General features: G+C 32.5%; 2 protein-coding genes across 2 annotated transcripts in view; one reads left to right on the top strand and one right to left on the bottom strand.

Annotated features, from left to right (window-relative positions):
* LOC126742453 (uncharacterized) overlaps positions 1-27,315 on the bottom strand; it is a 1,408,556-nt gene that overhangs the window by 44,381 nt on the left and 1,336,860 nt on the right. The gene's annotated exons all lie outside the window — the stretch shown is intronic.
* On the top strand, positions 3,361-7,784 carry LOC126742269 (uncharacterized). The gene is made up of 2 exons (XM_050448895.1): positions 3,361-6,562; positions 6,669-7,784. Exon 1 carries the CDS (start codon positions 4,201-4,203, stop codon positions 5,467-5,469), a length of 1,269 nt encoding a protein of 422 aa, XP_050304852.1. The 5' UTR covers positions 3,361-4,200; the 3' UTR covers positions 5,470-6,562; positions 6,669-7,784.

The following is a 27,315-nucleotide window of genomic DNA, read 5'->3' as shown; positions in this document are numbered from 1 at the left end:
TGCGGAAAAGCTTTGTGAAATGTTTGCTCCAAGAATAATAATAATGTAAGTACAACATTTTATCATATCGAAGAAGATCACAATTATTGTCACTTTATTAAGTTACGTAACATTACTTTCACTTTAATTATAGAATTCGCTACATATTCCCATGTACTTAAATTATTAATCCTGTTATGTCGATCTTAGTTTATCTCTTGTCAAATTAGCTCTTTTATTTGGGTAACTCTACTTAAATCGTTATAATTATATTTTGCTGTCAATACAAGGTATTTAGTAAACTATATTTTGTTTCAATGCTAAAGCGTACCTTAAGGTCCCAGTTACATACAATGTATGTAACCGTCACACGGCCTTGTCCTAGACCGGGCCAACCCCCGGTGCGACATATGGTGGAGGCGCCGTCCCTTTTTCCTTTTTTTTTTAAGCGAGACATGTTAGTTTTTTTTTTTACTATACAGTTTAGACATAAAGTGGAGGCACAGTTTATTTTCTTTTCTATACAGTATGATTAAAAATTTAATTAAGATCTTTTATTTTTATTTTTGATTTGCGACATAAAGAGGAAATGACAGAATTAATAATTTTAAAAAATAATTTAGAGATATAAAATTTAATACAATAATATACAATAATTGCGGTCTTCGACATTAAGGTCTATTTTATTTTATTATTTTTTTTGACATACTTCAGTAGATATATCGAATATATGTGAATATAGGTGATACTTTAAATTTAAGTTTTTTTTAAATTAATTCAGCGAATTTTATTATTCCATTTATTATTTATTTCATAATTTATTTATTTTTTTTTAAATAATAATAATGGGTTGCAATATTAGTAAAGAAACCGTGCAATCCAAAATTAATCGAACAGAGCAATATATCATAAAATTATTCGGAAATTAACGAAAGAGAAAGAACTTACAAATAAACTTACAAAAAATACAAATAAATATCGTTATACTGTTAACGCTAATGAACGAAGACGGGATTGTAACCCGCAGTAAAACAAAGAATAAAGTCGAAAAACCAGGTCCCTTAGATTTTTCAAATATTTCCGAATTTAACCCCAAGCACCAAAGCTCGAGTGCTAATGTATTTGCATCGGCAGTGTCATTAAAAAGGACACCACCAAATTCAGCGAAAGTTTGTGGTAGCCAATTTACATTTGATTTGCCATTACACAAAACAGGTAACACAAAAAGCAGTTCTACACTAAACCAAACACCGAGATCCTCGACACCCAGACCTACATCTACAAAATCAAACGATATTTTAAATTTAAAACAATCAAACAAAATAACACATTTTCAAGAGCCAAACCCAGATTTTGACTCACAAGAAGATACACTGGTCCAAGACACATCAACACTAAACACGACTTCAGAAGAAGTGCAATCCACGAACACAACTGTAATTCCTGTAGAAAATAACCTACTAGGACCTTTTAGAAAAAGCAGCAACGGAAAAACAATGATCATAGTAGCAACAGACTATGCTACACGCTGGGCAGAAACCGAGGCCCTCCCTAGCGGAAAAGCAGGGCCCGTAGCCAGATTTATACTAGAAAAAATAATAACACGACACGGTGCACCAAAGCATTTATTAAGCGACAGGGGTAAAGTTTTCCAGTCAGAATTAGTACGAGAACTTTTAAAAAGAATGGGCACAGCTAGTCAGTTCACGACCGCTTACCACCCTTCGACTAATGGTCTAACAGAACGGCTCAATAAAACTCTAGCGGATATGATTGCCATGTATACCAATACCAACCAAACAAATTGGGACCAGTATTTACCCCATGTGACATTTGCTTACAATACATCGAAACAAAACACTACAAGGTTTTCGCCTTTTATGCTGGTATACGGCAGAGAACCCATCCTACCGATCGAAGCAACCCTAATGCCGCCTCCCAACCCCCAGGACAGTAGTGAAATAAGAGATAAAGCACTACTATTAAGGAATTTGGCAGTGCAGAATATCCAGAGGAGGCAGGGTATCGATAAACTACGCTACGACACCAAACATAGACATATAGAGTACGCCGTAGGAGACCAGGTGAAAGTATTCACCCCTATAAGAAAAGTGGGGAGAAGCGAAAAACTACTTTTAAAATGGTTCGGTCCATACTATATAACTAAGAAGACTTCAGACGTAGATTACGAAATTCAAAAGGGTTCAAATAAAAACGCGAAAAGAGATATAGTTCATGTCAGTAGAATACTCCCTTATAACGACCCCTGGATCCCAGACGCGACCCCAAATGTACAATAATCGCCATAAAAATCGAAAAACTCTGTAATGTAAATACGTGACATATATAAATTTATATATATAGTACCTCTTATAGATTCTTTTTTTTACGGTACATGTTCTATATTACAAAATATATACGAACATTTTTTTTTTTCTTTTCTTAATGGATTCTGTTAACAGGAGATACAACTCAACTTATTTATTACATTATTTTTAGCATCTAAGATAAATATCATGCTAATCATAAATATCATGACCGCATTACAATATGCAAAATAATCAAAAATAACATATCACTACAAATTAAAGAACCTAAGACTATAGTCGGTTAATTAGTAACTTAAGGTGTACAAAGCGAAACCCTACACACTGAAATTCCTGACGGCATAGCTTATTTTTAATTCGTAGCAATATATAGTTATAAAAGCAAAAAACGCTAAATGTTTAATATAATAAGTATAAGGGGTATATATAACGGATATATAGATATAAATAGATGAAAAGTTCATGTAATACGATAAGCTCATAGCTTGGGAAATATTATTTCATTATATGCATGAATATTATAGTATTGGTACATACGGTTAGATTAGGTTTGATGTGAGTGGGACACCTGGTCCATATTGACTCACTCCTAAGTTTACTACATATAACTAATATATAGGTTAATTCATAGACAAAGGGATAACATTCATATTTTAAATAAAATAAATAAATAAAGAAATTAAATACGTATATATATAAACGTAAATATATACTAAGTATAATAAACTCAAAGTAATCAATAGGTATATTAAATTAACTTTAAATAAGTAGATAAATATTGATTAGTTTAGATACGTAAAGAAACAAATATACATAGAGTACAAAATGTAATGTAACGCCAAAATACCTTACAAGTTAATTTGAGATAATACGGACGACATAGGCTATAATAAATTACTTTATAAATCCTTTAGAATGGTAGGATATATAAAGAACACTATTTTTAAAAAAAAAAAATATTTTAATGCTATTATTAGGTTAATCACTATGGTGCTAAATTAGGCGCAGAACATGAAGGAAGAACAAGATTACAGAGTTGAGGTAAGCTCGGGAGCTTATTGGAAACCACTCCCAGCGACAAGAATCTATGAAGCTACAGTACCATTGACATATGAAACGGAATGGACCGAGGATACCGATGACCACACGATGGATGTAGGAAATCTCAAATGCAGCCAATTGCAAACGAACGAATGCTTCGTAATAAATAGTATAAATGGACTAAATAAAGCATTCTTCAAAGAATTAACTTTACTTAACGAACACTGGGGCATAGCACCACTAAGAAACAACGAACCATCTAAGAGAGAGAAGAGGTCTCTAGACTTTATAGGCTCAGGATTATCATGGTGTTGCGGAGTGGCAACATTGCAAAAACTAAATATGGTCGAAAACTCAGATGACGAGATCAGGAAAAGGCTAGACACAATGTCACAAGGACTGTCCGATACCGTAAAACAAATGAGCGAAAACTCCAAACACTTTCAAGACTATGAGAAATTAGTCGCAGCAACGTTCTCGGACACGGAGCTAAGGATAAAGAGCATAGAGAGGTTCACTAAACAACTGGAAAATAAGGTGGCAAACACGACAAACGAACAGGAATTACTAATAATGACAAACCTCTATAACGGATATCTAAACCTAAAAAGGATGGTATTACTAGTAAGGACTCTCAGGAGACAAGCTATCGTAAATTCATGTAGACACCATAAAATACCGGCGGAAATTGTCAACCCGCAAGTCCTAAAAAAGGATCTGGAGAATTTCGAGTCAAAAATCGCAAATTCAGAACAAGGACTGGCCATCCCTATATCTGAACTAGCAGCATACTTCGAAATGCCCATATGTGACTGTTCCTTTACAAAATCAAGTATATATGTTCACATAAAAAATGCCAATAATTAAGAAAAACAGAAATTGGCAACTACTAGAGTTAATAACCACACCCTTTGCTTGGTATAACCAGACCTGTATTATACGCCACCAACCGCTATACATTGCAGTGTCCAAAAACGGAAATAACGAGGGCGACTTAAGACAAATATCGGGGACAGGCCTACATGAATGTAAGCCATACCAAAATAAATTATGCCATTTACCCAGATTCTCAGCAGACATCCTACAAGGGCCTGAATGTGCGAAAATCCTATATCAAGGGGCAACAGTAAAAGAATTAAGCCAATACTGCCCAATGGACTGCCACTCAGCAACATCGATGACAATATCCGAAATTAAAGACGAAACTTATGTCATTACCCACCCGAAACAGGACATGACCATCTCTTGTGATAAAAGTAAGCCTCAGAAATTAGACACGACATTAGCACGTCAAGGCTCTATCAAAATTTTCCTCCCATGCAAATGCCACCTCAGCGTAGGCAATGCAGTTATTATACCTGAAAATTTCCCTTGTCCAGAAAACATCACTACCAATGCAATAGTAACCCACATAATACCTGCAACCTGGTCAAATCTAAATTCCTATATCCTCAATCCCAACATTATTAGTACCCCACCACTCTACAAAAACATTTCCGAATGCCTAAATACAAATTGGACACTAGAGATACCCCATCTTAACCTCACATCCAGCGATAACACCTTAAAAAACATTCTAAAATCAGTAGAGAAAAACTATCCAAATGTAATCACTTATGGTGATACACATAGCTTTCACGGGGACTCATTTTTTCTAATTTGGAACATAACCATTTCAATCTTGGTAGCATACATCCTAATTAAACAAAATAGAATAGCAATAGTAGCGGCAGTTCCACAAATACGTGGAGAAATAGACTGTCATGAAAAAAGCTCCTCAACAAGTGTTAATCACGAGGCTCTCTATATAATAATTTCCACTTCATGTTTACTTTACCTTCTATTCTTATTTACTTATATTTTATATATAACGCTCAGATACTTCAAAAACAAACCAAAAAATTCAACTACAACCCAAAATCCCATGTCCATTAGAAATGCAAAAACATTTGACGAAACAATATTATACCCAATCCCCGACCCAGGCAATGACCCCGAACCGAGCGTCGAACCAAACGCCATGTCAAGGTTCCGGCTAGATATAAAAAATAGTGCTAGCCTTTTATCACTGTCCCCTGGTAAAAAAGTAGATGCTAGTATAGAACGCATCGAAATAGAATAATTACTTATTATTTTACGCAAGCTTGCATATAGTTAGTATATACTGGGGCCCCTCTGAAGATGATACATTTCACCATGTTATTTAAGCCTTAATTGTAGTCATGACAATCTAAACAATTTAAGGATAAATATCATAGTAATTTGCAAATCACATCAGAAAACGTATAAATAATTTTGATTTACGCGCGTATATACATATTCGAAATGAAATTTATTGAAATAATAATATATATTGAAATGAGATGATAATGGGGAAATATTATAAATATATCGCCGGTAGGCGAGGGACAGCGAGCCTAAGGCACATAAATATTTAAGTAGAAGCTAAAAAGAAAACATATTATTAAAAATAATGTAAAAGAAAGGGTCTAATTAATAATCTATAAAAGTTAAAAAGACATACATAAATAAAAGTTATTTAGAAGAGAGGGGATAAACAATTAATGAATAAAAAATATATTTTTTTTGGGTTTTCTATAAATAAAACACTTTGTTATCTAAACTCGAAATACAAGAAACTTCAAAAGATCTGAGACAAAGGAAAATTAATAAAATTTGATTATGAGTCAAATTATCCTAAAATATATAATACAAAAATTGCGAGGAAGTCAACAATTTCTCAAGATATAATATAAAGATTTAACATGAAATCAAAATGATTAAATATAAAACCATTAAGCACCATATAATAGCACATACTTACACTTTGTTCTTTCTTTACATATAAACATACCATGAGATGCCACACGTACAAATTCGACCTGAACAGAAAATAAGGGTACGCTCCTACCAGAACCACAGAAAGTAGCCGATGGAACCAGAACCAGAGCCAAACAGGAACACCCCACATCCGCGCACTGCCTTGTTGTCAGTCCTGACCATCCCAATCGCAGACAGGGTGATGCCAGAGCCATGGCCATCCCAGGACAAGCTAAGTTACCACTGCGCCAATGGTCAAAGTCCAAACTTGCCCGAACTCACGACGCTACCAGCAGCGGGTTGAAGTGTTCAACCTATGATCTCCAGTAGGGGATGCCAACATTACGAATCATGGATTCAGCTGAAGATACGGCAGGGGCCATCCATAAAACACAGTAAGCTTATGGGATAGCTCACTGGAAATGGTCAAGAAGGGACAAAACAAAAACCAAAAGTTTTGTCACGCCACAGCAGTTGCAATGAAGGAGTCTCTGTCTACAGGTTCCAGGAAACCGACGGCGTTGAAGGACTGGTACAAAACAAGGGAGAAGTCAGGCATACAAGGGGGTGTCATGTGATGTCGCAAGGGTTGCCAACGGACGAATGGAGGCGTCAAACCCGTAGGCGTTCCAGAAGAGGAGTCAGACATACATGGGTGAAGGTGTCCTAGGACGACACATGGAGGCGTCAAACCTGTAGGCGTCCCAGACGAGGGGCAGGCGACAACGCTATGAACGTCGCCACCTTACCCGGCGACCGGACCCGGATGCTGAAGACATTTTGTGTTCAGAGACTACGTAGTATTAAAAAATGTGGACATCAAAAGCGATAGTTACATTAATTGTAGTTAAAATTTAATGAATAATAAGGGTTCAGCTCTAATTAATTATACGTTATTTAGGTACATCGTTGTTCTGATCTTACTAATTGTAAATTTTTTTTTCTTCTGGGTCTTCTTCGATCATGATTTCGATTGTTAACAATAAAGCTGGAGGCCAGCTTTTCTATGCCCGGGGGATATGTCAAACGAAGATAATTCATTAAAAAACATTTTAAATTTTATTTTATTAATATAAAAATCACTTAAAAATATTCGTTCGGTATACCAGGTCATTTACCCACAAATTGTGTAAGTAACAATTTCCTGATTGCATGATGAAATAACCAAGTCATTTCCATCGTAAAAAGATTGCAAAAGTACTTTGTCGACAGAAAGATGGTTTGGAAAAAACCGGAAATTCTGCTGACAAAGAAAATTAACACCAGGGTACGACGAACGAAATTTGGCAGAGTTACGACCGGGTCTCGGGCAAGAAGAGGTAATCGAAAGCAGTGCGGAAAAGCTTTGTGAAATGTTTGCTCCAAGAATAATAATAATGTAAGTACAACATTTTATCATATCGAAGAAGATCACAATTATTGTCACTTTATTAAGTTACGTAACATTACTTTCACTTTAATTATAGAATTCGCTACATATTCCCATGTACTTAAATTATTAATCCTGTTATGTCGATCTTAGTTTATCTCTTGTCAAATTAGCTCTTTTATTTGGGTAACTCTACTTAAATCGTTATAATTATATTTTGCTGTCAATACAAGGTATTTAGTAAACTATATTTTGTTTCAATGCTAAAGCGTACCTTAAGGTCCCAGTTACATACAATGTATGTAACCGTCACACGGCCTTGTCCTAGACCGGGCCAACCCCCGGTGTGACAATATTAACGATTTGAAATGAAGCTACAGAGAATAAATACAGAAATTCTAGCTTTCAACACAATAATATTTTGAAGACATATGATTACGGGTACTTAACTCAGTCCAATTCTCAATCAACTAATCAATGGCCAACAACATTACATTAAAGCTATCAAAGACACCAAAGTTTCCAACAGCGCTCGACTACAACCTCAACATTACCGACAGATTCGCCATCAGTCCAACAAATGACAAGTCAATAAGCCTCACAACCGTTATATCAAAAGCCCTCAATACCGCATGGCTACCAATCAGGTCATCATCAAACTCAGTTTACTCAGCCGCTCTTATCTCCTACCGATTCTATTCACTCTTAATCAGACATATCACAAGCTGGTTCATACTCAAGTCATTCTGAGAGTATGATAGAACTTTTTAATCTTTAGTGTTGCTTCAATCATGTACATTGCCTAATTATTTGATTTTTTACTTAACTAATTTAACCAAACCTTTTGATATTTAGAATTTTTGAATAAAGATGTTACTGTAAAAGTATATTCTTCTAGTTTTTTATTGTATTCGTAGTTAAAGCGAAAAGAACTCAGAGAAGCATATAATTGATACCTACTTAAATTGTTCGTCCAAGATAAAAATAAATAACATGAGGATGTCATCAACCGTGGAGATATAAGATTGATGAGTTACATAAAAGTTATTTATGTCACTGATTATTCAAATACTGTCATAAATATTTATAAACTTTTAAAAATTCCAAACAGTTTTGAATTCTAGAGATTCTGTATATTTATATCTATGTATACACTTACCTTAAAGTTACAAAAAGCTTTTCTTCAGGCCGTATAGACTTTCGCAGTATCGTGTCCTGTTTTGTTAGGTCTTCCTTGCACAAAGCTAATAACTTATCAAATGACGATACCGACATTCTAATATAATTAAAGAATTTCGCAGGATACTTTCTTAAGTCATCATATAACGTGTGAAATACTCCGGAAATTAAACGAGATGTAACAAAAGGATGAGTCCAGATTCTTTGTTTGCAGTTTTTTCCGTCGCCTCACGTATAATAACACAGCTACCTCTTCAACGTACATCTTGACACTGAAAGTGAAACAACTCTTTCTCTTTAAATCCAAAATCGCTTATGGTTGCCCGACTTGGTTGCACGACCAAGTTGCCTAGTGTGATATAGCACTCAATGATATGAAATCGTATATTCTATTGATTGTTATTTGTTCCTCAAAAAAGATTTTAGGAGTGCAAAGTTTCCTCCTTGGTTTAACTATTTATTAAAATCTTTATTTTAACCATATAATATGTTTCTTAGAAATAATTTTCTTTGGTTCGTTAGTTTTATTTGCTGGATATTTTTCATTATTACTGTAGCGTTTTTACTGTTCGTTTGGGTGCAAGACTAAAACACTGAATACATAAAAATAGTCAACTGATTTATTACACACATATAATTTACAACAATGATTTAAGACTACTAGAAATATTTACTTAGGCTAAGCGCGCACTGGCGATTTATTGTTGTGCGACTTCTAGTCGCAATCGCAAATATTTTCGAGTACAAAAAATTTGGGCGCGCACAGCGAGTATTAAATCGCAATATTAGTGTATTTTCGAAATGGATTTTGTTGAAACCACTTGTGTAGTAGCTCTGCTATTGCGTAATAACGCCAGCAAACAACGTAAAAAAAAGTACTGGGTGCATCCTATTGTTAGTCAAAGGTTAATTAAAGGACAATTTTACAAAATACATTCCAGTTTGCAAAAATTGATGGCCCAGGCTGTGTATAGAATTTTGCATTTCTCATCACATTTAGTATTTCAATTTTGCAAAATGTTTTTGCTCGTCGTTTAGTTTGGCCAACATAGGAATTAATATAAAAGCAAAGTGTTTATCCTCTGAAACTTCCTCCGTTTGTTTGTTCTTTAAAATCTCTAATAACGCAGCGCTGGTCTTTTTTCCACTTCCACAATAATTCTCTCAGTATCAAGAACGATGTGGGTCGTTTCTTCTGCCTGCAACCTTGCGGAGAGGTAAAATAATTTGCAAAATAGTCTCGTACTTGCATACCCGATGTATTAGCTCTTGTTCCAGCAGGTCGAATGGACTGTAAAAGGCATTCGTATGATTCCTCGTGAAATTTTATACCATCGTGTTTTCTTACAAAATTATGTAAAACGCAGCACGCTTTAATGATTTCGTCAGAAAATTCTATTCCGACATCTAAGGGACGATGGAAAATTCGCCACTTATTGCTCATAATTCCAAATTTACATTCTACCATCCGCCGAGCACGGGTTGATCGATAGTTATAAACTCGTTGTTTTGGTGTGAGGTTTCTTCGAGGATATGGTTTGGAAATTTGTTGTGTTAAAGCGAATGCCTCATCCCCGATAATGACAAAAGGCAAACACTTTCCTTTTTCATCGTGAGGTAATGTTTGTGAATTAGGAATGTTTAATTGGTTACTTGTTAGTCTTCGGCCATAATTCGAATTTTTAAATATATTGGAATCACTGTGTCCACCATAGGATCCCACATCTATTGAAATGAAACAATAATCGGCATCAACCACGGCAAGTGCTGTTGAGAAAAAATTCTTATAATTGTAAAATTCTGAGTCTGTTGTCTCTGGTTGCTACATTCTTATATGTTTACCGTCAACGGCTCCAATACAATTCGAAAAATTAGTACGGTAATAAAATTCCTTGTAAATAGTTATCCAGTCCTCTTCAGATTTTTCGGACATGTAAAAAGGTTTCAAAACTTCCCATAATTGATGACAGGTATCTTTAATAATTTCTCGAACTGTTGTAGTTCCTAACAGGAATTCGAAATGCAAAGAGTTAAAGCTATTTCCGGTTGCCAGACACCTAAAATAAAACGTATATAATTAGTTACATTTTTTTTTGTTACAGGGAAAGAAGTTCAAAAAAAGTTGAAGAATCTGAAAGACTGTTTTGCGAGAGAGCTTGCTGCTCAAAAAAAAATCAAATCTGGTGAGCCTGCAAGAAAACGTCGGAAATACATCTACTTCGACGCATTGCTATTTTTACTTCCTCATCAACAACCCAGGACAACAAGTGGCAATGTAGGGCCTCCAGGCGGTAAGGAAGACCATAATAAAGGACCCAGAAATGATGATGGAGAGCTTTCAAATGATCATGGAGGTCCCAGGAACAACAACGAGGAGACTCCACGTTCTTTACCCTCTGCAAAACCTGCACAGAGGACACCACGCAGTCTTTCTAGCAAATCTTCTCATCAAATATCCACATATGAGGCTTGGGAAGTTTCAGAGGATAAAAACTTTGCTCTTATGTTAATTCCGATGTTGGCCAAACTAAACGACGAGCAAAAACATTTTGCCAAAATTGAAATACTAAATGTGATGAGAAATGCAAAATTCTATACACAGCCTGGGCCATCAACACAAACTAACTTCCATCAGTATTTCCATCCAGGCCCACATAATATGCAGCATCAAACCTCTGTACGTTTGCCAGCAGCTTCGCCTCAATTTTCCAATACAACATCTGTAAGTTTGCCAGCAAGTTCGCCTCAGTTTTCCAACCAGTCTGATAAAAACTCTTCCCTCCAGACCTACTATTCGGAAATTTCGAATAATTTTGAGTCATCAAGAGATTATGATAGCGAATTATATGACTTGTAATCATTATGTATTAATAAACTAAAAGGAATAAATTACTTTGCGATTGTTCCTATTTATCTTAATGTTACTGCTAGTCGCTCTTCAGGTGGTATTGCCTGCCTCCATGTAGTATTTTATACGTTATATTTGGCCCTATTAAGTGAAGCAGTGTACTAAAACTGTTCACACTTAGCCGATAATATTGAAAAAATTTTTTGGGATGCTCTACCAAACTTGAAACAGAGGATGCACCCAGTACTTTTTTTTACGTTGTTTTCTGGCGTTATTACGCAATAGCAGAGCTACTACACAAGTTGTTTCAACAAAATCCATTTCGAAAATTTTTTGTACTCGAAAATATTTGCGATTGCGACTAGAAGTCGCACGACAATAAATCGCCAGTGCGCGCTTAGCCTTAATGTTTATTTCGATTTAAGAGTCGCGTCAATATTTAGACCTAAGCTGCCATCTAGCGAGGACTCTTTACAGACTTTCACTATAAATTTTTTTTCAAAAATGTTTTATGTTAAAGCTAAGAATAATTAATTGTTTATTTATCATAACCTTTAAACTACCAGCTTAATTTTAATTAAATTTTGCATGCAGGTTATCGTAGTGAATGTTTAGTTATTCATGAAGTTAATTTTTAACAAAATTGCAAGTGGCGTAACATACAGAGGGACTTGGTCCTTCTTTGTCTCAAATCGGCGACGTGATAAAATATTTTTTTATAAGAAGTCAACTGTTACATTCTCCATTTGATTTGAAAAAAAAAGTAATTCTTGCAAAATTATAATTTAAGGCACTGTTTTTAAAATATATAAATATTTTAGCAGGTATTTCTGTACAATTAAAGTAAGATATTTTAAAAACAATGCGTTAAATCATAATTTTACAAGAGTAACTTTTTTTTAAAATTAAATGGAGAATCAACAGTTGACTTTTTATAAACAAATATTTAATCATTTTGCAGATTTGAGACAAAAAATTACCAAATCCCTCCGTATGGTACGCCATTGGCAATTTTTTAAAAAAATTGACTTTATCAGTAATTGACAATTCACTACAATGACCTGCATGCGAAATTTGATTAAAATTGAACTAATATTGAACAATTTTAAGCTGGTTTATAACAGGAATTTATAAGGTGCAGCTATTATTTTAGCAACGTTGTCATATTATTTTTTAATATGGAAATCTTCGATTCTGGAAGATTCAAGAAGTTAAAATTAATAATACAATTACATGTCATTCCATTACACTTACAATCCTTAAAATCTTTAACTCTGAAATATTAAATCAGAAAGACAACAAAAATATATTCTGCAATTTAAATAATGTAATAATGTGTTCATATATGAAATGTGATAAATTCAAAAAAAAAGTTAAAAATCAATACTATTGGCAACATGTTAAAATTCAGATCCAAGGAATGTTAACGCGCGTCATCTGGCCACTCTCGCATTTTTGTGATTGGTTGATTTGTGAGCAAGCACTATTTTTTGTTGATGTTAATGTTTTATTGTTAATGTTATATAAGTTGTTATCCTCGTTGTTTGCTTAAAAATTTTAAAATTTTTCATTTAGAGATTAAAATGAATAATCATTTAAAAGGAAAGCATTTGAATGGTCAGGCGCGAGAAGTAATCGCAAATGTCTATAGAGTTTGCGATGAAGAGGCTTCTACAAATTGTTTTAAATTACCTTAATTAAGCCGAGCTTCCATGTACAATGGGTTTAATGAAAGTTGGATAAAAAGAATTAGAAAAGAAGATGAACAGCGTAATATAAATAATCCCAATAGGATGTTACTATCTTCCGGTAACCACCGCATCCGCTCATCTGTTCTTACGAATTTTGAAGTAGACGTTGGTGTGATTAGGAGAATAGTACAAAAATTTTATGTAGAGCTAATACAAGTCCCAACTTTAAAAAAAATTAAAAATCAACTAAATGCCGATGGTGCCCATTTTCCTTTCTCTACAGAAACACTTCGAAAAATTTTAAAGGCTAATGGATTTTTTTGGCGAAAATGTCAAAATAAAAGGAAAATATTCACGGAAAAACCCCACATTTTGCATTGGAGGTACAAATATATCCATGCTCTTAGGAAATATCGCCAAGAGTACCGCAATATTATTTATACGGATGAAACGTGGGTGGATAACGATCTGACCGTAGGAAAATGTTGGCAAAGTTCTGATATATTTGGAGTTCCGAGTAACATTAGTTCAACTGGTAAGTTGGTGAACATAACTTTAATAATGATGAAATAATAATGAATAATAACTTTGTGATGCTAAAATATGTTTATTTTATACATTTATTTACAGGGCGTCTTATTGTTGTACATGCGGGATCAAACAATGGATTTTTAGAAAATGCTTCTTTAGTATTTAAAGCGGGACAAACCTCTGGTGATTATCATGGCCAAATGAACCAAACTAATTTTACCAAATGGCTTACAGAAAAGCTGCTACCTAATACACCTGCAAACAGCATAATCGTTTTAGATAATGCCCCATATCACTCGGTGCAAAAAGACAAGACCCCTAAGAAATCTTCGCTTAAGCAGCATATTATTATTGATTGGTTATCTAAAAAAGGTAAGTATCTTTAGTTACCTATTGCATACTGTAAAAAATACATATTATAATGATGTATTGCATACGTATACGCATTTCTAAATATTGCTTCTAAGATATTTTAATTTTCGGTTGAAGTTTTACGTACAGAAATTAATTCAGACTTTATTTTCACTCGCTTTTCTAAAAAATTAGCAAAAATTGTTTAAGAGAAAAAGGTACGGTTATTTCTTAATTATTTAACTCATGCAGAGCAGTATAAAACTAGTTCGGCAGTCTCACTGTCATAATTTTATTTCATTTTGTACAAAAATTGTTTTTTTTAGGAATAACTCATTATCCGTTGGCAAGAAAATATGAGCTTTATGATTTGGTACAAATGCATAAGCCTCCTAATGACCAAAAAAATTATGTCATTGATAATATAATACGGCAACATGGACATACGCCGTTAAGGACACCACCATATAATATGTGTGAGCTTAACCCAATTGAACTGGCTTAGGCTCCAGTAAAGCGCCATATACGATGTCGAAATACCTCTGGAGACCTGAGCTCCACTAAATTAAGGGAAGTATTGGATGATGCGATAAATTCTGTCACCCGTTTGGATTGGGAAAAATTTTGCCAACACGTTATCCACATCGAGGAGAAATATTGGCAGATAGACTATATGATGGAGGAAATTGAACCATTAGTAATAACTTTAGACAATGCTGATGAATCAAGTGATAGCGACCTTGAAACTGATAATGATACTGATGGTAGTGACAGTGAAACTGAATGATAAAAACAGCATATTTTGTATATTAGATATATATATTTTTAGGGTCAAATTAAAGTTTATTTTCACTTAATTCTGCGTTAATACATTTTTTTAAATAGAAAATTTAAATTATTATAATTAGTAAAGTATCTTTCTTTTTGATCTAACATTATTTTAAATTTGTCTCTATTTTTAAAAACTGTATCCCACAAATAACGAAACTGCAAGAAAATCATTACTTATATGACTTATTTAAAGGATAGGCTTGTAACTCGTAAATAGATTTCGGCTTTTTATACAGGGTGTTTGGAAGGTCGATGCAAACTCTTGGAGAGATGATAGGGCAGCTCATTTAGAGTCTTTTAAACCAGAAATACCTGTATTATATAATATATATTATATATATAGGTATTATATATATATGTATGTTATATCAGTGGTCTAATAGGACAACCTAAGTTATCCCTATAACGCAATAGATCTTCAAAACATCAACAAGTCGCACAGATATTAGATTACTTCTAGAACAAAGGACTATTGTTCTAAATCATAAACATCTTTAATTACTTCAATCATAGAAGAACTAGTAAACAGTAAATAAGGCGTAGTTTCCCACGAAACCCAAGAAGCTTGTTGACGATAATTCCATTTATTTATCCACAACGCCACCAGGACTCTACGTGACCTAAAATGCAGCATCAGCACCACAGAAACTATTTAAGCTTGACCATGTCTCCATTATTATTATTATTATTGTTGTTGTATTGTAGTAATAATCATATCTTTTGTTTAACTCTTAATTGTTTTAAAATCCAAAAGTTATAATTGTATTTTTTTATTTTATAATGTAATTAAAGTTTTTTTTTAAAAAAGTAAATTCAGTGATTGTGATTTAACAAATTGGCGCAAGTCGGTAGGATATCCAGAAGAAACACCTAGTTGGTGGTGGATTCCTATCCTTTAAATGGTTAAAGAACCAGCAGCCCCAAGAAGGCAATAAAAATTGTGGTGCCTACATCAGACGACTTAAAAGCGACATCACTGCTAATCTCTGGTGGACATCAGCCATTGGTCCTCATAGTCTTATCGGACTACGGATTAGGAACACCTAGTGAAACCCCTGGTAGATCTGGTAAAGAAATCATGGCTCCAATGATAATTAAGATTGTGAAACTGTAAGTTTAAATTCTCATTGTTTATTATATTTTTGATGAAGATTTATTATTTATTAATGATTAAATATTCTTGATTGAATATTTTCATTAAATATTATTTATTATATTGAATTATATTGAGAATTCCATTATTGAAATATTATTGAAGTATATTGAAGAATTATTATTGAAATATTATTTATTATTGATATAAATTTAAATCATTAATCACTGCTAATATAAAGTTTTATTTTTAAAAATTTATTTAAGAGTTAACTATAACGATTTAGACAAATAATAAATTATTGAGTACATTATTCAATAAATTAAAAAATGGCGACATCAACTCAAACGCAAAGTGAAGAAACTGTAATTGAACCATACAAATTGTCTGAAATTTTCTCTATTGTGCCAGAATACGACGGTGATCAAATTTTTTTAAACCAATTTCTTGATGCTTGCAATCATGCAATAGATATGTGTGTCGGTGAACAAAAATATTTATTGCTTATCCACATTAAAAACCGATTAAGAGGCAGAGCAGCTCAATTGATAAATTCTCGAAATCCTTCTACCTACGAAGAAATTAAACAATTATTAAACGCTCATTTTGGCGATTCTCGCGATTTGTCGTCGCTTATTCAAGATTTGCAAAGAATAAGACAATTAAATAATGAAAATCCGTTAATTTTTCTTAATCGCTTAGAAGTTTTAAATGCAAAAATTCATGCTAATATTCAAAAATCCAATCTGTCAGCAAATCAAAAACAAGCACAAATCACTTTAATTGAATCCATGGCGTTAAATACCTTACTAACTGGCTTAGAACCTCGTATTGCACATATAATAAGAGCTAGTAATCCAAGAAATATGCTCGAAGCGCAAGTACGAATTAAACGAGAATTACAACTTTCCTATTTCGAAACTCAAAACTCCCGATTACGACAAGTTCAACCTATAATTCAAAAGAAATTTAATGTAAGAACACAAAATTTTAATACCAACCAAAGTAATTCACAACAACAAATGTATACTCCAAGACCAACCTATCAACAATTTTCTTCTAATTACAATTCAAGACCGAATTTTTATCAAAATCAGTCAAACACAAGTAATTTTTCGCAGCAAAGACCACAACAATTTACACAAAGACCTCAAACACAGAGACCTCAATTTCAACCAAATCAAAGACCAAATAATTTTCAACCTAGACCGATAGTTACTCAAAGAAATCCAAATTTAAATCAAAGGGCACATGTTGTTAATTATTCTGATAATGACAACTTTTATCCTGAAGAGTATATTTATTCTAATATTGAACAAGAAGAATGTGAAATTTATCCTGATCAAGAAGAAACAGATCAAGTCGAATATCAGTCAAATTTTCCTCTGGTTATCGATCAAAATCACCCACCGATCGATCAGTCCCTCTCAGAACTCGAACAAGAAACTCAGACCTTAACAATCAAAGATCAAGAGACCCTTCAAGACAAATTAATGTAAATCCTTTTCTTTCAGTCAATTCAGAAAACCTTTATTATGTCAATGACGCATCAAATAAGTATAAATTATTAATTGATACAGGTGCAGGAATTTCTATTTTAAAAAACAATGTTGCAAAAAAATATCGTGACCATTTAAAAGAAAATTTAATTATACAAGGAATTACAGATCAAAAAATATTAATTGACGAATCTGTTTTAGTACCATTTGATGATTCAGGTGAATTACATAAAATGTATGTCTACAACCTCGATATTGACTTTGACGGTATATTAGGTTCAGATTTCTTAGAACATTACCAAGGAATCGTAGATATTAAAAACAGGAAATTGATAACTAATTTTAAAACAGTGCCACTTCATAAAATAAGTGACAAATCAACAGATATTCCACAAAATCCAGAAATTAACTTAATAAAAGAAAATAAACCAATTCAAAATGAAATAAAAATAGAACCTCGTACAGAGAAAGTATTTAAATTAAAATGTAATCTTTCTAATACGGATGCAATAGTTACAGCAAAACAAATAGACAAAGTCTATCTCCCAAATTCTCTAGTTCATGTAAATGAACACGGCGAATTTTTTACAACAATTTTAAATGCACATCCAATTATAAAAACAGTTAATTTCTCTAATATTAATATTGAACCCTTTCAAACAGAAACAATTTTAAAAATTAATCAAAATATCAATTTTCAACAAAAAGACCGTCTTTATTCAATAAAAAAACAATTAAGACTAGACCATTTAAATTCTGAAGAAAAAGAGGCAATTATTAATCTTTGTTTAGATTTTGAAGATATTTTTTATCTAGAAGGAGATAATTTAACATTTACAAGCGAAATTAAACATTCAATAGATACAGGAAACACTAAACCTATTTTTACAAAATCTTATCGATATCCTCAAATTCATAAAGAAGAAGTAAAAACTCAAATTCAAAAAATGTTAGATCAAGGTATAATACAACCTTCAATTTCTCCATGGTCATCTCCAGTATGGGTTGTCCCCAAAAAATTAGATGCCTCAGGTAAACAAAAATGGCGAGTTGTTATCGATTATCGACGATTAAATCAAGAAACTGTAAATGATAAATATCCATTGCCAAATATTTCAGATATCTTAGATCAGTTAGGTTCATGTGAATATTTTACAACTCTAGACCTTGCTTCAGGCTTTCATCAAATAGAAATTAACCCTAAAGATATACCTAAAACTGCTTTTTCAGTAGAAAACGGACACTATGAATTTAAAAGAATGCCTTTCGGATTAAAAAATGCCCCGTCCACTTTTCAACGAGTAATGGACAATATTCTTTTAGGCATTAATAACGAAAGATGTTTGGTTTATATGGACGATATAATTATTTATTCAGCTACACTTCATCAGCATATTCAGAGATTAAAAGAAGTATTTTCAAGACTACGAAAAGCTAACCTTAAAATTCAACCCGATAAATGCGAATTTTTGAGAAAAGAAGTAGCTTATTTAGGTCATATTATAACACAAGATGGTGTAAAACCCAATCCATCAAAAGTTGAAGTTATAATTAATTATCCTATACCTAAAAACCCTAAAGACATAAAATCTTTTCTTGGTATAGTAGGCTACTACCGGCGATTTATTCCAAACTTCGCAAAAGTTTCGAAACCCCTAACTAGATTACTTCAAAAAGATATTCCTTTTGATTTTGGTACAGATTGTAAAAATGCTTTTGAAGAATTAAAAAAAGCTCTTGTCGAAAATCCGATACTTATTTATCCCAATTTTGACGAACAATTCTTATTAACCACAGATGCTAGCGCATTCGCTATAGGTGCTATTCTTTCACAAGGCCCTATTGGAAAAGATCTTCCTATCGCATACGCATCGAGAACGCTTTGTCCAGCCGAAACAAAATATTCTACCATTGAACGCGAACTATTAGCAATTGTTTGGGCAGTAAAACATTTCCGTCCTTATCTATTCGGTAGAAAATTCACTTTAATAACAGACCATCGCCCACTCACATGGTTGTTTTCAATTAAAGATCCTGGTTCAAGATTAGCTCGTTGGCGTTTAAAACTAGAAGAATACGACTATACAATTATTTATAAACCTGGCAAAATTAATAAGAATGCAGATGCATTGTCTCGCATCAAAATAAACCATTTTAGAGATTGCATTAATTTGCATAATAAAATGTCAGTCTTAATAAACACCGATTGTGACGATAATTCTCAAAAGGCGAGCGTAAGCGGAAATTATAGTGGCAGACCACCCGATGAAAATAAAAGTGTTTACGCGGATGAAACCGAAAGTAACGACATAGACAATGACTTTGATACGCAGATAACGCAAGAATATAATTTATTTACTGACCTATATAAATCTCAATCTGTAATTGATTATTCAAAAATTGAAATTTCAAACGATCAACTATTAGATAAAACACATAAAAATATAATAACCATTTTTAGACAAAATAAACTAGAAAATTTACACGATGAAATTTTAGATGACTTTATAGAAGAACAGACGAATTTTAATTTAAACATAATCAATATTTTTAACAGCAAATCAGTAAAAAATCGTAAATATTTTGTTTTACTTTTACCTTTTGATCCTGAAACAGTAGTGCAACGTTTATTTTATTTAATATACACATGTAAACATGAATTTAACATTACACAGAAATATTATATTGAGAATAATTTAGAACTACCGATTTTAGAAATCTTTAGTTTTATTTTTGCAGAACAAGACATAAAGCTATGTATCTGTCAGAATATAGTTAAAGAACCCGATAAAGATGAAATACCAATAATTTTAGATCAATATCATAAGGGTAAAACTAATTTACACCGCGGTATTAACGAAACCTTACGACGTATCAAATTAAAATATAATTGGCCTGGTATCGTAAAAGACGTAGAAAATATGATAAAAAGTTGTGAAACCTGTAATAAAAATAAAATTTGTCGAAAAAATCTAACTTCACCTCTTGTTATAACAGAAACACCTAAAACAGCTTTTGAAAGAGTAAACATCGATATTTTTGAATATCCATCGAAAAACTATGCTTTAACAATAAGAGATGAACTAACCAAGTTTACACAAGCTTATCCAATCAAAGATAAATCAGCAAAATCTGTTGTGTATACATTATTACTATTTTTCCAACATTATGGTACTCCCTTACGAATCCATTGTGATTCTGGAAGAGAATTCGATTGTGCACTTATGAAAGATTTATGTTCCTTATATGAAATAAAATTAACATTTTCCAGTATTGGTCATCCACAATCAAATGGATCAATAGAACGATTTCATGCAACTCTTGCTGAAATGATAAGAACTAATCAAGCTGATAATCCTAATGAACATCCTTTTAGCGTTTTACCGTATGCTGTTATATGTTATAATAATACGAAAAATAAAACACACGGGTTTACTCCTTACGAACTCATTTTCGGGCATACGTCATCTAGACCTCCAGATACCTTATATAATGAGAAAAATCTCATCACGAAATACATACGCGATTTAAATAATAGAATGCAGTATTACTATAAAATAGCGAGAAATCGAACAGAACAAAATAAAATAAAATCTAAAGAACGTTTTGATAAACACGCATCAAATAAAATCCCTGAATATCGTGTTGGCCAAAAAGTTTACATTAAAGAATCACAAATAACTAACAAAGCACAAAATAAATTTAATGGTCCATTCGAAATACTAGAAATTTTGAAAAATTCTGCTATTCTATTAAATCTCGAAACCCAACAGAAAACAAAAGTTAACTTTGATAGGATGTTACCCTATCACGAAAATATTTAATCAAATATTTAATTGTTAATTTACAATATTATATTAAGTATCTGGTATTTAGTTTTCTTTTTAGATACTTGGGACTAATAGCTGTAGTGCAAGCCCAGTATAATTTAACCCCTATAAATAATACTATTGGAGTATTTTATAAGGATGAAGGAACAATTAAAATATCTAATGATAAATGGAAACTTATTGTTTATAAAGATATGCAACCTATCAAAGATACGATTGATAATAATAATAAAATTCTTGATAATATTCTCGATACATTTAAAATAGATGCTTATGGTATACATAAATTAAATATTGATGTTCGGACACATGTAAGTCTCATTAGTCAAATTTCAACATCAGTTAACGAAAAATATTTTGAAATTATGACTAATACAAGAAAATACATCTATCGTCAAAAACGTGGTATTTTTAATGGTATTGGCACTATATGGAAATCCATAACAGGCAATTTGGATGCTTCCGACGGTGAATATTTTAATGATTGTATTAACAAAATTTCCAGGGATGAATATGAAATTGAAAATCTATTAAAAAATCAAATTTCTGTAACAACTTCAGTAATTAAAAGTTTCAACCAAACAATTCAGAAATTACAAATCGATGAAGAAACATTTAATAAGGATATAATAGCAATTAGAAAATCGATTTATGATTTAGCTAATGATATGCATTTTTATGCAGTTGAAATTTCTCTTTTAAACCTTTGTGAGTCACTAATGGAAAGTTATACCTTTATTGAGAATGTACTTGATAATATCTTGAATGCAATAACCTTTGCACGTTTAAAAATCTTACATAGCTCCATAATAACACCTTTTGATTTAATTGAAGAATTAAAGAAAATCTCTCAAGCTTTAGTAAAAAATAATCTTCCACTTCCAATTTATTTCTCTTACATTGCTCAATATTTAGAGATAATTGAGTTGCAAGCGTACCAATTAGATTCTAAAGTTGTTTTTGTTTTAAACATACCATTAGTAGAACCAGAAAAATATACTTTATATCATCTCTATCCAATACCAATTTCTGATGAAAGAACAGGTCTTCATCACACGTTATTAATATCTTTAAAATATATTGCTAAAAATGAGGATTCACTCTTGTATACCCCGATCCAAGACTTGGATAAATGTAAAGCCATTACTCAAAGAGCCAGAATCTGTTCAAATGTCCTGCCATATCCAATCGACAGTGACGCTATCTGTGAAGCCCAATTACTAAAGCCGATGAACCAACTACCAAGAACATGCCAAACTTCAGTACTGTTCGCAAAAGACTATGGTGTTCATGAAATCGGACTTAATCAGTGGTTAATAACAGTTTCGGACTCTTTACCAGTAACTATAAAGTGTTCCTCAAAAGACATAGTGACCGAAATCATTAAAAACAATACTATTTTAAAATTACAACGTGAGTGTAACGCGTTTGTTGGTACGACCAGAGTTCATGCAAAAGACATTATTGAAACAGACAGTAATGTAACCGATAATCATCATCCAGTTTTAATCCCTTATGAATGCTGTGAAAAGTTTCCAAATAAATCATATATGCCAGATCTGAAACCATTAAGAATCAGTAAATTAAATACTGATGATCTCAACATAGCTCAGTATAAGTTGAATCAATATTCAGATGAATTGGACAGACTAATCCAACAACCATTCATCAGTAAACATATCCATTGGTTTACTATTACAACCATAATATTTGTTGTTTTTCTAATTGTCCTATACATTTATTGCAAATGCAGAAAAAGAAGAAATTTCAAGATTGGCATTGTATCAAATTCAGGCTCTCCTCCATCTCCTCCAAGTGATCAATATCGAACTCCACTTCTTAAGAATTTCAGAAGTTTTCTACCTAGAAAAAGACCTAGTGTACGAGTTGGAGAACCTATAGAAGAGGAATTTGAGCTAAATTCCAATAAAAGCCTTGCATAAAAGCTATTTCGACGCAATAGCTTTTAACTAAAAGGGGGAGCTGTTATATCAGTGGTCTAATAGGACAACCTAAGTTATCCCTATAACGCAATAGATCTTCAAAACATCAACAAGTCGCACAGATATTAGATTACTTCTAGAACAAAGGACTATTGTTCTAAATCATAAACATCTTTAATTACTTCAATCATAGAAGAACTAGTAAACAGTAAATAAGGCGTAGTTTCCCACGAAACCCAAGAAGCTTGTTGACGATAATTCCATTTATTTATCCACAACGCCACCAGGACTCTACGTGACCTAAAATGCAGCATCAGCACCACAGAAACTATTTAAGCTTGACCATGTCTCCATTATTATTATTATTATTGTTGTTGTATTGTAGTAATAATCATATCTTTTGTTTAACTCTTAATTGTTTTAAAATCCAAAAGTTATAATTGTATTTTTTTATTTTATAATGTAATTAAAGTTTTTTTTTAAAAAAGTAAATTCAGTGATTGTGATTTAACATGTATATAATACCTATATTGTTTTCGAGATATTTGAGACTCGCTATTATATCCCCAGGACAATGCATCGACCTTGCAAACACCCCGTATATGATCAAAAATAACAATCGAAAATCTCAAATATCTCGAACACGGTAAAACTTTGCACTTAGGTTTATTTGGTTTAAAAGACTCCAAATGACCTGCTTACATCACATCTTTAAGATTTTGCATCGACCTTCCAAACACCTTGTATAAAATATACGCTTTGGTAAATTATGCATGTAATAATTTATTAACATCAATTTGTATGAAAAACCTATAAAACAAAAGTAATTTACATCTCTTATTTTGTTCGTGTAAAATCATATCGCACGCTACTGAACTCACGCGGAACGAGCGGAGTTACCTCCCGTCTCACCTACGCCCCGCAGCTCATTTAATATTTGTCAAGCTGTAGTAGTTTAAAAGTTATGATAAATAAACAAATAATTATCCTTAACTTTAACACCCTGCATCTTTGTTATTAAACATTTCTTAGAAAATGTTTATAATGAAAGTCTATTTATTTTTCAATTCTCTATCACATATTAAAGTTAATGATGTTTAAACTGGACCACCCTGTATATTAGGTCGTAACTACTATTTCGGAATATTCTCAGACTTCCTACGTGTGTTCCGAGATGTCGCAGGGTGTCCGTATAGGCGACTCACGAGATGATTCCCGAATGCCGGAAAACAGCTGGTATATTCGCGGCTATTTAGATCAAGATTTATCTGCTTATTTTAGTAATATTAATTATAACATTGTTAATGTTGGTTTTAATATCATTGACGTAGTTTATGAAATCTGAAGTGTAAGTAAAGGTTCTGATCCAGATAGTATTTTCTTAATTCTATTAAGATAAGTCTTTCCAGAATTAAGCCAAAATACTTGTATAATACCGACTTTAATAGGTGTAGTTTATGGTAGTTCTCAACATCATAGATTTTGTAAAAAAATCAAGTACTTCTCCTAAAATTAGCCTTGGCGCTTATTATTTATTGTAGGTAAAACTTGATTACCTATATTATGTCTTAAAAAAAAATAAAAAAAGGTAAAACAGAAATCTGCGAAGAGGGTATTGGCTCCAAAAAAACCAAAGAGTTTCGTTTGCATGTGATTAATAGGTTATTTCAAAAAGAAAAAAAATTACAAGAGCTTATAGTGCATCACTGCTAGACAAGGTAAAAATAGAAATGACCATGACCACAAATGGTTTTCGGTTTAGACGAAATTCTATGATTTGTAGCTTCTGTAACACCTTTTTCACTTAGTTATCTTAAGCGAACAAAAAATCTAAAAATTCCCTTTGAAGGACAGAGTTTTTTATTTTAGATGAGACCATCACCCAAACAATTATATATAAAGAAAAATATCGATTATTATTTTGATGAGTTAAAAGAATAATGTGTTATTGTAAGAATGAAGAAGGCTTTTAAAATTGGGTGTATGTACTAAAATTATTAATAGAGAGACTCTTAGCTGGTTATTTTAAAAATATAAACTTATTTGTAAAATATATATAATAGGCTATTCTTTAACTTTTTTAAAGATGTTCTAAATAAACCCTACTCTATAATAGAAAAGCAGTAAACAATAACTCACATAGGACAAAATTAGGGAATTATAAAATCTTAATTTAATCTGGGTGGAAAAAGTGCGATGTTTATCGTTCTGTGTATACAGGGTGTTTGGCGGAGGGTTAGCCAAACTTGGTGGGCATATAGATAGGATCAGATAGAAGATATTTTCTTAATAAACTTGTGTTCCGTCTCGGGTTTTTTTATATCATTGATTTTGTGTTATTTTCAGGATTTTCAAAAAATTATGCCTTTTGACATCTTTAAATTTTTTTAAGCGTATTTCTCACATTTTTTTTACATTTGTATTTAGTCTGTAATGGATCCTGAATCTAAAAAAATCAATATCAGGTACAAATAATGCCGAAATAATTCGTTTTGAGCTCAAAAAGTTAATACAAGTAGCAAAAAAATGTATGAAAGGTAACTTTAACTTGACGCAAAAAAAAACTAAAATCTATCAAGATGTTCAGGTAGTTTTAAAAACATCTCCAGTTAATACTCTTTTCAATGATATACGATGTGTAACACAAAGCCGACTAACTTGCCACAATTCATGACTTTAAAGGAAAATAAAGTAAAAAAAAATATTTTTTAAATTTTATGTATTTATTTCAAAATTACAAATTTTGTTGCAACTGCGCTCCCCTGGCTCTTATACATGCCCTATACTACGTCGTCATCGCATTTCTACTGTCGTAAGGCGAAGTCGCATCTCTTCTCTGACGGTTAGAAAAGCGGGATTGATTCTTTGAATTAATTAAGTGGACTAGATTGTCAATTTCCACCTCGTACACGAGTTCTTTCGCACGTCCCCATACGTAAAAATCGAGAAAGGGTTAAATCAGGGGACCGTGGAGGCCATGCGATGGGACCTGCTCTTCCGATCCACGAATTGGGAAAAGTATTGTCCAGAAATTCTCTAACGGCGACCCGATAGTGTGCAGGACACCCGTCATTCTGGAAGACGATTGGCCCGTCTTCATTAAATATGGGTAAATCAGCCAATAATTGTGGATTCGATGTCGAGAGATCATTTTGTAAAAAATGTAAGTAATTGTCCCGGTTGAGGTTTCTCGGCAAACAGTGTGGACCGATGAGGTGTCTCCCAATCACACCTGCCCAAACATTAACGCTGAATCTTGTTTGGAAAGACTTGGCTCTGGTCAAATGCGGATTTACGTTTTTGTTTTCCCAATAATGTAAATTATGTTGGTTAAATATCCCCGCACGTGTAAATGTTGATTCATCTGTCCAAAAGATGCTTTTTAACTTAGAACATTGAAAGGCTAGAATTAGTAAACAACAACTTTGTTTGAGTCCAACATGTGCACAGGGGCAAGAGGGGTGTTTTGTTTACAAACATATTTGCCGATTCTCTGTTGTCAAGTCGACGCAAATTTCCAACGGAGGAAATTTTTAGCTATATTTTAACAACCATTATAACGTTAATTTAATTTATTTGTGTTGTATTTTATAGGAACATTTATAATAAAAAGTATAAATACTACAATTAACCTATTTTAAGAATAAATATAATATCCTTAAGCAAAAAAAAATAAAATTATTAACATTCTTATCCCTAAAACTGCTTCTAAAAAATTTAAAGCGACAACACCGGAGCTTAAGCGCCTGAGCCATACGCGTAGTGTCATCTGTCAAACGGCTTTTTGTTTATTTTCGGGATTCGTGTATTTTCTTTAATTTTCGGTTTCAAAAGGAAAAAGGCAACATTTTAGTGTTTTTTTAAATTGCTAGGATGGGAAAAACTTGTGTCGTTTGTGCCGCATCATGATAAAAACGTGATTCAAGCCGATCTTTTCACAAGTAAGTACCGATACTTTCATAACATCACATCATGGGGTAACC

Source organism: Anthonomus grandis, chromosome 11 (genome assembly GCF_022605725.1).
Source record: "Anthonomus grandis grandis chromosome 11, icAntGran1.3, whole genome shotgun sequence".
Lineage (NCBI taxonomy): Eukaryota > Metazoa > Arthropoda > Insecta > Coleoptera > Curculionidae > Anthonomus > Anthonomus grandis.
Note: the sequence above shows the minus strand (reverse complement) of the source record. Positions and strands in the feature narration are given on the sequence as shown.